Raw genomic sequence first — 17,776 nt, forward strand, 5'->3', positions numbered from 1 at the left:
GTTATGAACGTTGCGTTACCAATCATAGTGAAACTCAGATCAGCCTGCGTTTTCTGCAGCTAAAATGCAGTTAAAATATTTTCGCAACCGGTGTAACGAACCGATGGAGGAATTTTCCTTGGAATTTCTATATTTACGGTACGGTGCTCGCTATGAATAATATTACACCACGGACGGTTCACAAACATCGAAAGGACAACAGTAAAAACAGGCAAATTTTTTAGTCACCAGAAGTAATATCTCGTTCTAATTTTTTAAAATGAATTATTGGTAAAATAACTAACAGAAATTATGTTCAATCGGTGTTTGAAAAGAACAAAGAACAAAAAGGAAAATTTAATTTCTTTAAATGATAAAAAGTCCATAGAACTCTATGATGATTAAAATTAAAGTCGTCCAGACGCGGAATTTAAAAAGTTGCCAGTTATCGATACTATCGATACAATTCAGCCTTGAATAACGATACTTTGTCAGCTGATACTGAATGAAATAGGAAATCTATAGCTTGTGCAATTAAAAGGCAGATCGTGTTCTTGGTAATAATATCGAGAATGTGCATTCCGCAATACGGTATAACTTTTCATCCGCGTTTTATGAATGTCATTTGCTCGCGTGGGCTTAAAATTCCTGACACTTGCAAAAATACTGTTAACTAATATACAGCAAACACGAATAATATTTATCATAGAGCATTGCTCGAAGCAGGATTAGGGAGGAATATTTAAGTTCAACTTTTTACACAACTTGAACGAAGCTATTATTGAATGGAATTTTCCATTAATATGTTGATTAATCAATCTTTACGTCGAGGTTTCCATTACCTTTTACCATCGATGGCAAGAAAATTACATAATTCCACGTGTGGAGAAGATCAAGTCATTTAAACTTTCTTAAATCCATCGAATACGTTGCACTTGTGGCGTTTAAGTGCAACGATGACTTTCTAAGCCTTAAATTTTCAACAATTTATAATTGCCGCGATTCGTGAATATATATTTTCCATTGTATCGTGGAAAACTGTCGGACAACTTAATATCATCGTGGCAGAATTTTATCTCATTTATGTAACACGCAACCCGTTAAAGCGTCTTTGCTAAATCGCGACTAAATGTACTTTCTACCCACTTTGAAATTGCTCATGGCCAATTTTATTACGTTACACGAATTGCAGTCCATGTAAGCGTTTGCAGAGGGAAACGTGTTTCAAACGCAACTTTTCCTTCTTCGGGTTTCACGTAGTCAAACCAGATGAATATAAAGAAATTGTTAATGCGATTACTTATCCGGTTTTCTGTCGTACGCTATGAACTTTAAAATACTTTCGTACAATTCTTAGCCTCGAAAGAATCTCTATATTTTTTCTCACAAAAAATAGTCCCGCGTTATTAATATTGAACTTCGGAATTAATTGATGGAATTTATGCACGGTACTCGATCAACGAAATCTAGGCAGAAGGAACGCAATTGATCGTACAAATTGATTTGTTTACTTAACCACGCGCAAGGTAATAAAACAGCCATTCCAGCGCGAGAATGAATTCTGTTGTAATTAAATCCAGAACGCCCCTCGAATACATTCTCTCCAATACTTTCAGCGCGTACCCATTACTTCGTTTAATAACGATTGTGACAGGATAATCTGTGGGAAAATATTTCCGAGCAAAACTAGGTTTACGTACAATTCATGAACACCGTGTAAGCCTCAGGAACCATAGTAGAAGTGGGTTTCTGAACAATTTACGAACGCCATGTACGCCATAGGAATGTTAATAAAGCCTTACAATTATCCCTCGAAGTATTCTAGCGTCGATTAAAACGACTAAATAATTTTTAGAAATCGGTAACGAACGACAGAATTAGATCAAGCAAAGAACTGTACGTAGATCATGAAACGATCCTCTGCGAGCCTCCCCTTCAATTTCAAATCAATCACAAGCTACTAATTATTGTTACTTTCCTGTGCTTAATAAGTCATGATCGTCGGAGTTGCATTTTGCTCCAAACGAGCACCGTAAAAACAAAAGAAAAATTTCGTTTCGGTCTCTTGACTCTTTGGAAACCTCAACTTAATATTCTGTGAGCATATACAATTAACGCGGCGCATATTATTTTTCTATTCAATTATACCAGACAGAAGGGTATTAATTAATTACTTCTGACGAAGGGTGTGAAGCAATGGCGGAGCATTGCACGAGAAAGTGTTCGCTGTCCAATTAAGGAAAATCAGGCTGAACAGTATCGAGCAATTCCTTCGGCAGATACAAAGATCCTTGATCCTCGATTATAAAATAGAAGATTCATTCGAATCGTTCTAATCGTTCGATGAATGGAATAATTCTCCACCCACGTTTACATCCCCGGGCATCTCTCTAATCTTCATTTTAACAATTTGTAATAGATCCTATCTTGTATTTGTACTTTGTGTAATGCGATTCGTTACGACTGTAACAACTCGTTTTTCTCGATATGTTCGATGGGATTTAGGTCAGGCGATTGAGTTGGTCACGGTAAAACTTTCTTACGTTTCTTCTACGCACTAAAGTGTCAGTCGGACAAGTAATGTCGAAGCACGTGGAACAGGTGTCAACTAAATGGTACCAAGTTTCAAGAATGTGCCACGCGCGGAAGGAGTACTTAGCTCAACTTGAAGATAATGTCTTATAAATAATGTGTGATCGAACGTTGTCATACAGTAGTACGATCTAACAGTTTCCCTGACCGGTAAACGCTCTCTATCGGTGCAATTTATCGCCCAAATTGATCAATTGACGTTGATAGCGATCTCCTGTGATTGTTTCACCACGGAGCAGCTCGCGATACAACACACTTTTCATGTTTCAAATTTCTTTTGCGTGTTTTTCTTTAAATGATCGATTTCTCTTACTTCTTTTACTGCCTAGTCATCAAAGACAGATCATACACGGTCTTAATCGTCAGTTTTTGACTCTGACATCGCGACATGCTCGAAATCAACGTATTAATTTCTTGCAAATCTCTTGGAGGATTTGTCAGACCAATCGTATCCCACACGTATGCAATCGGTGACAAATCCGGTGATTGGCAAGTCAAGGCAAAGAATCGAACGAAACAAGAAAGGGAAAATTATGCACATGCAGTCTGCAAGAGGCTTAACTCGACGACTCTTGATTTTTATCCCAAATTTTGATCAATTGTGGGTAAAAATGTGTGTAATAATATAGAATATTTTTAAATTTCATCCTCATTTCTAGATCCCAAAATAAAGTTACCTGCATGTGTTTGTATTACAAATTCATTCGACTCCCCCATTTTCTTGAGATTTAATTTCGCGGAGGAAATAATTTTATCGATTATTAAAAAAAGCATTCCTTATTTAATAAAATTTAATAAAATTCTTCCCTACATCGAATTTGAAAAGTACGATTGAATCTGTCTGGGCGCGTCTGTCCATTACTCACTGTTTCTACTTGGACCAACGTCCAAGTCCCATCCTATCGCGTCTCTAAAATTTTGTTCAGCTCCTGGGGAAACATACCACGACTAAAATTGATATTTTTGATTTACGAGTAAAAAGAAATATCGATTTTTTGAACCTGTCACAGGGGAATTCCTCTTTAAGGGACTGCTCGCGAAATTTCGTGTTAAAAGTTTGCTCGCAGAAACGTGTAATGACCCGTTTAAAATAAAGTGGAGGCACCCGATGGTGGTTCGAAATCGAAACGGCGATCTATCATCGTCGATTGGCCGCGGTACGCATTAAACGAGGAAACGGGCGCGCCGCGGCTAATCCGAAAGCCATAAGACAAGACAACCTTCGAAGGTAAAAGCCACGAGCGGCACGTCAATGCCAGTATATTTCGTTGCAAGAAACAGGATATGTCAATTCATCTGCGCTCTACGAGTCCACGGTTCGTATGATAGTTTCGGGTTACCTTGGGTACAGAGTATCCGAGAACGCGTAGCGACGGGTAAATGCGTGGCTCGCGTAGGCTTCTCACGAAAGTAGGCTACCAAGGAGGTTAGGTAATTAACTCGAAAAAAAAAATACCTCCGGAGAAGAGTGAACCCGAGAACAAGAGGGGTGGGGGAGGGAAGCTGTAAATAATACGCTCGTATTCGAAGATCGAGAGCACGCGTTAACTTTCATTCTCGTTTCTTCATCTTTTCAGCCCACCGTCGGCGGGATCCCAGTCGTGCATCACCTACGACGCCGTCAATCGTGCCTACATCGAAGCGAGAAAACGCATCAGTAAGTGCATACGAATGAAAAGAAATGCTAACAATAAATAATTAGTGTACGTAAGTACACCGTCGATGATTTACGACGTCCTTTGCAACCCGTGACTTGCCACGATTCGTCACGTTGCACGAAACGATTACCTCGCCTCGTCGTTATCCTTCATCCTCGACAACGGTCCATTGTCCTTCCCTCGCGATTCTATGCCACGATGTTGTCATACGACTTGTTTGTCATTATTTATAATCAGAGTGCTCGATATTTTTACCACGTTCGATCGCTACGTCGAGTACGTTCCCCCGTTACTATGAACAGATTAGTCTCGCCTGATCACTGTTCGTCTGTCGTTAACCATTTCCCTATTGCGCTACTTCATATTCAGATCCAACAAGACAAACAACCCTTCATTCATCACTCATCGAATACGAATTCAAATTTTCATTACAGAATTAAATATTTCACAATAGACAAATATGATCTTGTTGGTAATTTTTGCAAATCTATGATTTATTTTCGAAAGCTGTCGATTCTATCGCTAATTGCAGGACGCTTTGTTGTACATTTCTTTTTCGTTGCCCGATATGGTCACGTCTGTACTCGCTAACTAGTTACTCGCTGCGAAAGGAAACGTGCAAAGTAGTCACCTGTCGCCCTACGCGTGGGTTACATTAAACTCGCGTGTCTCTAAGAAAATGTGGTACAAATTCCGCGCCAAGGTTCCTTCAATAATTTCACGTGTACGCAGAGAAAGAGTTTAGTATCCTTGAATTTTGTTTCGCGTTACCATTACTATCGTAGGACGAAGGAAAGATCAGTGTCTATGATATTAAAAAGTAGATCTCAAAAGTAGCAGAAGTAGAAAGTTTTGAGTTTTCACTGCACATTTTGAGTCACTCTGACCCCTCCCCAGAGGTTGACACGTGTACCTCGTAATTTAACCACCCGCTGTACGTACACGCGGTGCCACATTCCCCTTAATCCAGGACTGATCTTACTTTCTCCCTACAACAGTCAGGTTCGCGTAACTTCAAAGCGATGCGTTCTCGTTAGATAACAATGCTCATGCGTTTCGTCGGTTGATTCAGATGTGGCGCAACCCAAGAGCAAAATGTGGCGACCCGAAGACCTGGCCACGGTCGGCGAACTCCTCCTGGACATCAGCTCGAACCTCGCTAACACGTAAGAACCTCTCTGAATCGTTAAGCAACCAGAAAAAATTAAATTGCATAGTAACAGTCATTTTTTATTCTAAATTGCAACACTTTTTCATGTAATTTACGTGTCAACTAACCCACGATACCAGTTAAGGATCAATTAAAAGAATTACAGTTCTCTTACTAAATAATCCTCGAGACTTTATCGTCCCACTTTGTATACACAAAATCTTTGTAGTCATCGTTGATTTTGTGAAACTCGAAAACATCAGAGGTATAACGACAATATGTAGGTGATTCGTAAGGTATCGTTCGATCGATCTAGGTACGGGCTAACCTTCGAGGATATCGAGAAGAGTCTACCGTTGATCGATACATCGAAAACGCTGATCCGCGAGATATGCCCGGCCTACTTGAGCGACGTGGAATGTCGAGCAGGAAAATACCGACGTAACGACGGTCTCTGCACGAACCTGCGGAACCCGACATGGGGTGCCACATTGTCGCCTTTCCAGAGGTGAACTTTCACGATACGCGAAACCACCAACGCCCGTTCGCGATTAATTTTAATCGTCTCGCGACGAATCTGTGTATTTTCTGCAGACTACTGCCGCCGAGGTTCGCGGATGGTTTATCGGCGCCGAGGATATCGGTCACCGGTCACGATTTACCAATGTCACGCATCGTGTCGCGTACCATGCATCCTGACGAGGGTTATCACGATCACGCCGGCACAGTTATGGTGATCGCCTGGGGACAGTTTATGGACCACGACTACACGCTGACTGGAACGCCTTTAGGTACGATCCCAGTACCGATAATTCCCCGGTTATACGGTAAAATTAACGCGCCGTTGTGTACGATTTATCGAGGTCGATCTTAAGAATGCATAAATGATTCAAGGAATTAACCTTTGCACTCGAGGCTGTTCGCGTTCGACTAGAAACAATCTCGATCACGAGCGACAAAATAAAGCTTGCGTAATGGACGTTTAAATGTTTAAAAACGTTGCTATCAGAATATGCAAATCATGCACCATGTCAGAAACTCGAGTTCAAAGGGTTAATCATCTGGTAGAAGTAAGATATTTGTTACGTAACTCTCAGCGATGAATATGATAATATATAACTTCGTAGGGTTTAAAAGAAATGATTTCGTGAGCCTCTTTGATCCTTGAAACGGAACAAGGCGATAAAAGAAGCAATTTAGAGGTGTTCGCGTGACAATAACGGTTTAATAAAAAAGTAAAAAACAGTAGAATAGGTAGATTTCTCTCGGGGGATCCGCGATTAGTCGCGAAAGAACCTGATTAGCAAGAAGCAGGGCAAAAAGTCGAACGTAGCCTCGGGTGGCCCAGAGTGACCGAGAATTCTGCGATGACAGAGAAAGCAGCCCGAGATCTAATTTTCAGTCAATAGCAAATTATGCAATCGACTTCGGTTCAATTACATCAGCGTGTCGGGACGCTCATATATAGCAAGCGTCGTAGACGGCTCCCAAGCCCTTCTACGTCGAATATTTACCGTCTATCGAAACTAGGGTAACTGCCAGAGAAAGCGAACGATCGGCGTCCAGATAACTAGCAGGAGGCCGATCATGTGACTACCGTTTCCACGGGCCGTGCGATCCGCACCAAAATCGCACGCGTCCGCGCATTTATCCTGGAACTTGGTAATTAGCGGCAGGAACAGAGGCCAGTGGTTGCGCGTCACTAGGCAAGAATTAATTGGCTGGTTCTGGGAAAAGTGTCACTACGTCTTTGAAAAATTAAACGAGAGCCGAGAGCTCGCGTTCGGGAGCGAGATAGGAACCGGAAGCGTGGCTCTCCGACGACGCGAATGAGAATTTTAGGTAGCATTAATTAAAGTTACGTGCCTAACGATGCACTGTGGGTACACAATGACTCGAATTAATATTCGGACACTACGAAATGGGTTAACTAATTAGTCCAGTCTGTTCTTGGAGCAAAGCTTGCGTCAATTTTAATTTCGTTTCATTTTCTTTAATGAACTTTTGCTCTGTCTTGTAACGTTATTGGTAGCCCAGTTTCGTAGTGCACGTGGTACATGGTATGATCGACGAGCACGCTCTTACAGATCCTCTGAACCGAAACGACCCCGAGGAATGTTGCCATCGGCCGCCTCATCTGAAGAACCCTTACTGCAACGAGATCCTCATACCGGAAGACGATTACTTCTACAGGTTGTTCAACGTAAAATGCATGGACTTCGTTCGCGCCTTTCCCGCCGTTAGGCCCGGCTGTCGATTGGGATCTCGCGTGCCGTTCAATCTTTTGACAGGAGTGTTGGACGGGAACACGGTCTACGGCATCACAGAAACGTTCGCGAGGTAAACCTACTCTTCAAGATTCTCTTTATTAGAAACGCCTCGTTTCTTTTCTTCTCGGCGCAAAATCTTCGTCGATACAGTAAAATTCCGATTAACTGGCATAATTAGGACTGGGGCAATATAATTAGATTAGCAATATAATATAATTAGACTATACCTACATATGAAATGATGAAAACGAAGAATTTGTCTCGCATCATATTTTCGGTGATGAATTTTTTTCTCAAAAGTGAGTAATATTTCGGAGGTATATGTAATGACCAAAAATGACTGTAATTAACCCCCACAACTAAAAATAATTTTTCCAGAACGATATGAAATTTTTTAATTTCATTGAAAAGTTACTCCACTTACTGAATTTTTTTCTCGAAAATGGTTAGGAATTCGAGGGTATTGCTATTGACCAAAAATGATTGTAATTGACCCCTGCAGTCGAAAATAATTTTTTTAGAACGATTCGAAATTTTTTAATTTCGCCGGAAAATTTCTCCTCTTACTGAATTTTTTTCTCGAAAGTGGTTAGGATTTCGAGGGTATTTCTATTGACAAAAAATTATTGTAATTGACCCCTGCAGTCGAAAATAATTTTTTTAGAACGATTTGAAATTTTTTAATTTCGCCGAAAAATTACTCCTCTTACTGAATTTTTTTCTCGAAAATGGTTAGGAATTCGTGGGTATTGCTATTGACAAAAAATTATTGTAATTGACCCCTGCAGTCGAAAATAATTTTTCCAGAATGATTTGAAACTTTTTAATTTCGTCGAAAAATTTACCCACTTACTGAATTTTTTTCTCAAAAGTGGTTAGGATTTCCGGGGTATTGCTATTGACCAAAAATGATTGTAATTGACCCCTGAAACCAAGAATAATTTTTCCAGAACGATATGAAATTTTTTAATTTCGTCGAAAAATTTCTCCATTTACTGAATTTTTTTCTCAAAAGTGGTTAGGATTTCGAGGGTATTTCTATTGACCAAAAATTATTGTAATTGACCCCTGCAGTCGAAAATAATTTTTCCAGGACGCTTTAAGCCAGTTATTTGGACATTCCGGATGCAGAATAATCGGAACTTTACTGTATATTGGAACGACCCGATTCCAGACCAAAGATGCATATTACTCAACGTTTCGGGTCAAGGCCATCCGAAGGCCACGGTATAGGGGGGTCGTTGAACTCACATTTTCATCAACGACTCTACAAAGTCAGAAATATACAGTCAAAAAGTCAGAGTGACCTTGGTTTTTCTATCGAGAAAAATTGTTTTTGAAATTTCTTATATTGCAATTGATAGTCGACTGAAAACTGATCGACTTTTGTTTGCATATTTTCTATTAGTTCTCTAAGAAATGACATTTAAGGAAACAGGGTCGAGAAGAAATACAGTTCGACACTAAACGGTGTCCTTATCGATGACTTTTCTGCAGCCACCCACGCGCGATACCGCACAATATTAGTCGAGCGCCGGGAGATAATGAAAACACGGTGCATGGAGTATATAGGATCGTTGCCTCATAACTTATGCCACTTAAAAAAAATACAGAACAACGTAATAACAGTCACACGATAATAGTCACGCGTTCGGTTATCGAACCACTTGCAACACGCCTGCCGAAGTGGCGGCTGTTAGGCTCTTCGAAACACCTCAAAGCTGGTACGTCCGTTACGTCAGCCACGACAATAAATCAGCATTACGTTGTTCTATATTTTCTAACGTAGCGTACATGCATTCTGTTCCTCGCACTTTCTAGTCCGCTCGCATTATGAGATCCTACGATTACTCAATCGAGTACAGCACCCGCGGTTCTTTCTCCCTTACTTCGAGGCGTTCCACGAGACGAAATTTCACGCGTCCCCCGTCAACGTACACGACGAGACCCCGTCGAAACATCCCCTATTGTTCGATACTTTCAGGAAACTTCGCTCAGGCTACGGTGGACTGCTACGTATGAACTCTGTCTTCTCTGAATATGGCCTCAAGGATCTGCTGCCTCTCAAATTGGACATCCCGGACGAGGGTTGCACTCGACCCAATCGATCGATGTACTGCTTCGAAGCAGGTAAATCTTCCTAATTTTCTGATTAGCCATTCTTGAAACGCGAGCTGCGACGATCAAGTTTCAAGAGCATTGCAAGTGGAGCTTCTTCAGGGATTAAATAACACATCGATATCGATGACACTTGAAGAAGCTAGACGAGATACTTGCAAATCTGGTTTACTCGGTATCGACTGTCAGAACCCGGACCGTGAGACTCAAATATATTGTGCAATACAGCTAATGAGCATAAAGAGCTTCTCTTGATATACCTGTCGCTGGATCCAATTCTGACACCTAATCAAACTCGTTACGATTTGCAATCGTTGCAAAACGCGAGGATATACACACTTTTTTATTTTCCACCATAGTTAGTAAACTTCGTAACTGATTTTAAATACTATTTAAAAAAAAAAGGTTGGATCTTCCGATTTTTTAAAATGTTAATTTGCCAGGAACAAGTAATGAGACGTAACGAATGCGGGAACTTTCTTCGTTCATGAAGCTCCGTTTTCGTTTAATAACAATGAAGCAACGCGATAAAACGACGAACAAATCTGATCCTTCTAGATCTTCGTTTGGATCGGACCACCGCATCGTGAGCGACGAAAAAAAACTCATTAACGGTCTGCGATTTTATCTCGTCGCACCTTCTACGCGTCACATTCACCGGCCGAGGAATGATTTTTCCCACGATGTGCTCAACCGATCAGAAAATCGCGCATATCCTGCGCGATGATCGTTCCGTGCACAAGACGAAACAATTCCATCGCGATGCACGGGTGCAGTAACCCGTAGTTAGGTGCAGTTAATATGCAACGTGCAGCTCGATCGCGTTGGCATCGCGTCTAATCGCGGTGAATAGAGACTCATACAAAGAGAAACGAAGAACCGAAATCGATCAAATTTGTAATAAAACTTTTGATAGATATAAATGCTTACTTTTAAATTTTGCGTCTGAATTATCTTGACTTTGTCGACCCAATGTATAATCAATGCCATCCGACAGCGCCTTTTAATTACCAAATTGTGGAAAAGTCGTTTATGAAATTTGCCATTTCGCGTGCAACAGGCTAATAACAGTCGCAGACCACGGTCTTACGTAGCTGCAGGACGAATGATAATAGTTATCTACAGCCAGCAGTGTCGAAATTCACTTAGAACGCTCGCATTCTGCGCCGTCGAGCCGAAGAACGTTGATAGCCGTTCGATCGGTCGATTATCGACGTATAACGCGATGTATAAGCGTGAAAGGGAGCGGTCCGGAATCAAGGTCGACGGCTTAATTGGTAATATTGCCACAATGATCGACAAGAAGGCAATATTTGTGTACTCGCAATCACGGAGTCAACGTTTCCATGCGCTACGCTTCGTTAACGATCACTTTGTTGCGTTCGATGCGCTAATTCGATTGAGTCACAGTCTAACAAGAAAGAGAACCATAAATCCTCGGCTATATCGATCTTAATAAAATTGCTGTGAAATCAATTCTCGCGGAATCGAACGCTTTATAGAATCATATTTTGGACTTGAAACTTAAACACTTTGCAGTCTTCAACGATATTTAAACTCTAACTTTATTCTGAATAATTTATAACCGTTGAACTAGCCAAGTCGAGAGAATAATTTCCTACGATTCGTTTATGATATCTACGAACCGTGGAATGTAGCTGCCCTACTCTCCGGTCGAGGAAATAAAACGCATTTTTGAAAGATCGTAAACAACATTCTCGCTGAGCGTGCCGCGATTTTTGTCCCCAGGTGAAATACGAGTGAACGAGCAGCTGGTGTTGACCTGCATGCACACGCTTATGGCGCGCGAGCATAACAGAATAGCCAAAACGCTGAATCAAATCAATCCACACTGGGACGACGAGACGTTGTTCCAAGAGTCGAGGAGGATCGTTATCGCGGAGATCCAGCAGATCACTTACAACGAATTCCTGCCCATATTGCTTGGAAAAGACGTCATGGAGAAATTTGGACTTCTTCTGGAGAAGAACGTAATTATTTTAAACTTGAATATATTTTAAAGTCGAATGATTACACGCCTATTGTATATTATTTTTAATCTATGAAGACATACTGGGACGGTTACGACGACAGCGTAAATCCAGCAGTGATCGACGCGTTTGCCTCCGCAGCGTTCAGATTCGGCCATTCTTTGCTGCCAACCGCGGTCGAAAGATGGAGTAAAGCTCACAAATTTATTGGTGAGTATGAATATCGAGTGACAATTTAAAATAAATCTCAGTTAGCCGTAGCTAAAACGTTCGTTTCGTTGAAGCTTCAAAGAGACTGTCAGACTTGATCAGAAGACCCTACGATCTGTATCGAGCTGGTGTTTTCGACGAATACATCATGGGATTGATGAACCAGGTCGCTCAGGCTATGGACGACTCTATCACGCAAGAAGTACAAAACTATTTCCTATGATCTTCGAGTCTCAAACCGCAGAATGCTTCATACGACTTGATTTCAGGTTACGAATCACCTGTTCAAAAAGGCAGGAGCCAAGTTCGGGCTGGATTTGGTCTCCTTCAACATGCAGCGCGGTCGTGAGTTTGGAATTCCGAGTTACATGGAATTTAGGTTGGTGAACATTCGTTCTTTCTTGGCGTTTTTGCTGTAGTTTTGATTAAAATAAAATACTATGACAAGCATTCTGTGTACTTCGTTAAAATTAGAACACGTTTGCATCGTAGAAATATTCGACTGTAGATTAAGGAGATGTAGAACGCGCAGGTTGGACAGAGCGATCTGGAGCGTCTGACCATAAGTGGAATGAAACTACTGGCTCCGTGGTCAGCCATTGTGTCTACGATTGAATCTCGACCGCGACAAAACTAATGAAAACCGAACTGATTAACCCGGCTATCTTTTTGCAGAAAATTCTGTGGCCTTCCCTGGGCGGACACTTTCGAGGAGCTGTTCGGTTCCATGCCGAACGAAACTATCAGACGATACAGCTCCATCTTTGAGTGAGTAAACGGGCCCCATAGCCATTACATAAGCCTCCAGAATAATAAAAAAGGAATTCCTCGTTTTCTCTCTGATTGGTAAGGTTGTACAATTCCCCCGAAGAGGGTTTACACGTCAAGGCCAAAACATCGAAAGTATCGAAATAATTTATTCCCTGCTGCATTTATTATTGCCCGTAATACCACCTAATTTCCATACCTGGCTACGATTCCACGAATCGCTTAAAATCGTAACGAACGAATCGGGTATGAAACGATCAACAAAAATTCATTAATAATTCAAACCATGCTAATTTTAGTCCCAGCCATGAATCAAGACTATTAATCGACTTCGACGATTCGCGCGTTAAATTCTCGGAAGTAACGGTGCGATACCATTCGATTTCCAGGCATCCGGCTGACGTCGATCTTTGGTCCGGCGGCGTGTCGGAGAGACCACTTCCGGGTAGCATGCTCGGCCCAACCTTCGCCTGCGTGATCGCCACGCAATTCAGTTATTCTCGTCGCGGTGACCGATTTTGGTACGAGCTGCCCAATCAGCCGTCGTCCTTCACTCTCGGTAAGAATACCTTTCCAATCGAGGATCGAGAACCCCGCGAAAACGGATCCAACGTACGGGCAAAATCTTAATCGAACGACAAACGAATTTCATTTTAGAACAATTGAACGAGATTCGGAAAATAAAGCTCGCCCGAGTGATCTGCGACAACACCGATCTGATCGACACCATACAGATCTATCCCATGGTCCTCCCCGACCACGAGATGTAAGTAATCGACGTGGCCTGATTCGTGATCGTCACGATGCACGAAGCCAGAGATATTTGTGGGAAACTGTGTGCTTCTGCGCCAAGAAAGAATCGGCTACTTGCTTTGGGACTATTTAAACGCTCCTTTCGCGACGGCCCGGAGATTCGAGCGGCGCGATTGCATCGTGAGAATCGGCCAAAGTCGTGCGGAAGAAGCCAGTAAACTAAGGCAACTTTGCTCGATCGAAGTCCTCGATACTCGTTATTGGCAAAGAAGTCGAAGCGAAACTTTATAAACTTTGAAACGTTCGTTTTCAACGCGTTGATTTCGATTTTGTAATAATTTATAATTTAGTATTCGACCAAACAGTTTTGTAACAGCCTGCAATATTCGATGGTGCAAAGATCGTTGCGCAAAGCTCGAACGATAATTTGTAAGATAATTCCGTTGGAATGAAAATGAACGTTTGGTTCGCAGAAACCCTCGAGTGCCCTGTCGAAGCGGAATTCTCCCCAGCATGGACCTGAGCAAATGGGCCGAATACCCCACCGCGAGTCACGGGCAATACGTGAGTAATCTAGAGGGCCAGTATCGACCGTACGGAAAGTAAAAAGGCTGTTTTTTAGACATAAAAGTAGAGACCGCCTAGACGAACACCACCACGTAGTCAAGGACAGTCACGAGCCAAGAAGCACGACCCTTAGGCACCCCTTACTCGAGACACATTACGGTACTGTAGCATAGCGAACTAGAAAGCGTCTGCACGTTGCATTTTGAAACAGCTTAGGGACACAGAGCAGACGGACGGATACGGTAGAGCAACGAATAGACCATTTAGCGACCTTAAGTAATTTTAATCCCCGCCCCCCGAATAACATAGAGACACCGTAACCATTATTTATTGTCGAACAAACGTTGTAATTTATATTTGATCGAGCCGCATTACCTACGATTAAATATAAATTACAATCTGCTCGTAGTTTCTTCTACATTTTATACTTTTTTTTTTTAATGTGCATCCAGACAAGGTAAATGTAACGGTAGTTGATCGTATTTTTTAGCTCTTTAAAAGCAAACGTGCCAACTGTTCTTCAAATTTTAATTCAAAGTTTTTCAAATAATTGATAACGTAATCAGATAGAAAAATACTATTCCTCTCTGCATAAAGCCATAAACAACACTGATAGTTTTTAAATGAAAAAGTAACTTAGGTGTAATTAGATATTTTCGAGGAAACCCTTAGGTTATTTAATCTCGTAGAATGTTTAATTCAAGCACGGTCAATGTCAATATTTTTTAGTAGTAAGAATTACAGATTTCTATATTTAATAAGACCGTTTCCTCTTTCAAGATCCTCTTTTTTTGTGCATGATCAACTACTGGTGCTTTTACCTTGAACGATTATACTTAAGAAGTTCTACGACGTTTACAGGTGAATATTCGAAGTTACAATTGGGCAAACATTTTTTAGCGTACAGTTGCTCGCACTGGGAACCGTTCACCATTCTCACTTGTTAGAAAAATTCTATTTTTGTAATTTCAGATGAAAAGTATTCTTACTTCACTGTAGTTTGCTTCCCTTATTTTTATATCTCAATAAAAATGTTTAAAATATTCAAGGAGAAAGAATTAATCCGAAGTTTGCTAAATAAAAAATACTAAAATATAAATGGTACTTTGCATATCCTTCACTGATAGTTCAGAATATTTTACACGAATTTTCACGAATTAGAGTATAAATTAAAATCGATATTTTGTACAGTGGTTACGTGTACATCGTACGAGGGGAAAAATGGTGAACGATTTGGACAGAAGTAACTGTACGCGGAGCCTCGAATGGCAACAAATTATATTGCGAAGGCATACTAAATAATCATGGAACTTCGCGTATATTTGCCGAGATAGCAAGGACGTTGTACGAGTTGCAAACACGACCGCTGCGGAACCAGTATGCATTTACGTAGACCGACAACTTCTCACGTCGACCGCTTTTAATAATTTGCTTTGGAAGTGTTTTTTAGTCGATACAATAGAACAGTTAGTTGTGCCTGTGTTGCGTCGCAGTTTAAACGTTGCGTATGATTGCACGATTTATTCATGGATTAACAGGTTATGAAGCGATCGATAACCATGCAATTCCAGATCACTCGTTATCGCTAGTTCGTATTAGAGTTACCTAATAGAAAGTAGACGTGCGTGTACCCACTCGATGGTAGAACATCGTGCGTTAAACATGTTCGAATACCTGTCGAATACTCCAATATTTATACCGTGAGGCAAACACTCTTTTGTTCACAGACCAAACTCTGCTAGAAAGCTCGTACAATGTAAATTTCATTGCACAACTTACGGTGTTCCATCCGTGGAACACGTTTTCCCATTCATTTACCAAACTTTGATAGAAAACTTGCTACTGTTTTACATACAGTGATGAATTTAAGAATTCTTTATCTCCGAGATATTGACACAGTCGATTGCGTACGAAACATGTGAATTGCTTGCAGTGCTTAATTCGAAGGAGATTAAATCAGTACTGTTCGATCGAGTTTATTCATTGCCATGGACCTCCAAAAGTACCTAACAATCGAAATCACCGACTTCTCTATCTTGCACCACTTTTATCTTTACACCTTCTTCCACGTTCTTAGACAATTTTCAATATGCCAGAATCTCCTCCTTTTTCTCGTGCTCTTGTATATTTTTCTACCGTTGACTATCTAATCTATCTAATTTATTACCCATACGTGATAAGTCTTAATCGTAACAAATAATAATAACACGCACATTATGTACATACTAGCACGTAGCTAATGTTAATTGCCTCAAGGTGGATAGAGCGATTAGTTCGACGTCTAGTCTTCTCCTCCGTCACGGAAAATATCAGCGTGTCCCAGAAAATATTTTCGAAACATCGAAAACAAAATGAAACACACGTTTTTTCTGTTCTCGTTATAACCAAGTTCGATCGTGGTTTGTTGAAACAAATTTACCAAAATCGCGTGGTATTTTCTGGGACAGCCCGATGCAATTATCTTTCTCGACGAACTGTAACGATACACCCCCAAAAATGTTTCGAACGAACGACACGATATTCGATCGCGAGGAACGCACACTGACATTCCACGCTGCACGCGTAAACCGTGAAAAAAAAATACCGAAAGAAGATCCCGGACAGATTTCTCCCAATTTTCTACCAAGGATTACACGGCACTAGCACCTACAATGTAAACCTATATATTGTACTGTAGCGATTGGTGGAGGAGCACTTGCTTGATGTGCGAAGACAACCGAGACCGGAGAAGGTGCGGAACGACTACAACAGAGACGAGATATTGAGACTCTTCTTTGAGAGTATTAACGGGATTGCTTCCTATCTGGGATTCAGAAAGTAAACCGGACCATCGGTGCACGGGGTTGAATCGGCACTATTCCCGAAATGGTATTCAGGAATTTACACACGACGCCGGAAAGTATGTTGACAAACCTGAGAAACGGTATCTATCGTCGCCGAATATTGGATCCGAGCAAAAAAAGGGACTCGACCGCATTGATCAGTAGCGTATAACGTATCGTACGTTCTACAAATAAGACACAAGATAGCAAATAATTATTACCATTCGTGATCGGAAAGTAAGTTGACAAATAAATTGAGAAGTACACTATTTGCTTCTCTTCTTGCAATCAAGTTGGAATAACTTTCTGTAACTTTGAAGATGAAAACTTTTCTATCCTGTGAACATACTTTCCCCACCGAGTGCATGTAATACGAACGCCGTCAGCTGAATTCGTAGATTTTTATAACTACCAGAATAAACAGTGGAACGTATTGGTCTTCGTTTTGTTATTTCTGTATGTAATTTCGAAACGTACGTTGGTTAATTAGCCCTCGCACCGTCGCACACGTTGTAGAAGTCTCAGGCACTGACCGCGCACAGGAAATTAGAAACTACAGGTGTCTCGTAATTCGTCACGCGAATAGAGGGTGATTCTTCATCGAAGAATTAGGAGAAAATATAGAATAAAATTTATAAACACTGATCGAATATTTATTTCATATTTTCGACTCATTTTTGGACGAACACTCTCCTTTCCAATGTCACGAATTACGAAACAGCATGTACACCAGAAGATATATTCAATGTACGGTTAATTGAAACAACGTCGAAAATCACAGTAAAGCTGTCGGAAGTAATTATTCGTTTGGTAGAAATTGCAGTTGATAATTTACCGACGAAGACTTTTAACTCTTGTCACTTTTCTATCGAGACTTTAAGATTCTAAGATTTCACGA

General features: G+C 40.9%; 1 protein-coding gene across 1 annotated transcript in view; it reads left to right on the forward strand.

Annotated features, from left to right (window-relative positions):
* LOC122395295 (peroxidase) overlaps positions 1–17,461 on the forward strand; it is a 29,112-nt gene extending 11,651 nt beyond the window's left edge. The window contains exons 3-18 of the mRNA XM_043392741.1: positions 2,196–2,198; positions 4,149–4,228; positions 5,302–5,395; positions 5,696–5,887; positions 5,974–6,170; positions 7,467–7,719; positions 9,634–9,779; positions 11,517–11,758; positions 11,836–11,968; positions 12,043–12,170; positions 12,238–12,347; positions 12,644–12,736; positions 13,126–13,295; positions 13,394–13,502; positions 13,963–14,053; positions 16,734–17,461. Of these exons, the coding sequence (XP_043248676.1) occupies positions 2,196–2,198; positions 4,149–4,228; positions 5,302–5,395; positions 5,696–5,887; positions 5,974–6,170; positions 7,467–7,719; positions 9,634–9,779; positions 11,517–11,758; positions 11,836–11,968; positions 12,043–12,170; positions 12,238–12,347; positions 12,644–12,736; positions 13,126–13,295; positions 13,394–13,502; positions 13,963–14,053; positions 16,734–16,877 (2,185 nt within the window). The 3' untranslated portion in view covers positions 16,878–17,461. The remainder of the gene's footprint in view (positions 1–2,195; positions 2,199–4,148; positions 4,229–5,301; positions 5,396–5,695; positions 5,888–5,973; positions 6,171–7,466; positions 7,720–9,633; positions 9,780–11,516; positions 11,759–11,835; positions 11,969–12,042; positions 12,171–12,237; positions 12,348–12,643; positions 12,737–13,125; positions 13,296–13,393; positions 13,503–13,962; positions 14,054–16,733) is intronic.
* The last annotated feature ends 315 nt before the right edge of the window (positions 17,462–17,776 follow it).

This window comes from Colletes gigas, unplaced genomic scaffold (genome assembly GCF_013123115.1).
Source record: "Colletes gigas isolate AHSC1104 unplaced genomic scaffold, ASM1312311v1 Colletes_gigas_Sc00001, whole genome shotgun sequence".
Classification (NCBI taxonomy): Eukaryota; Metazoa; Arthropoda; class Insecta; order Hymenoptera; family Colletidae; genus Colletes; species Colletes gigas.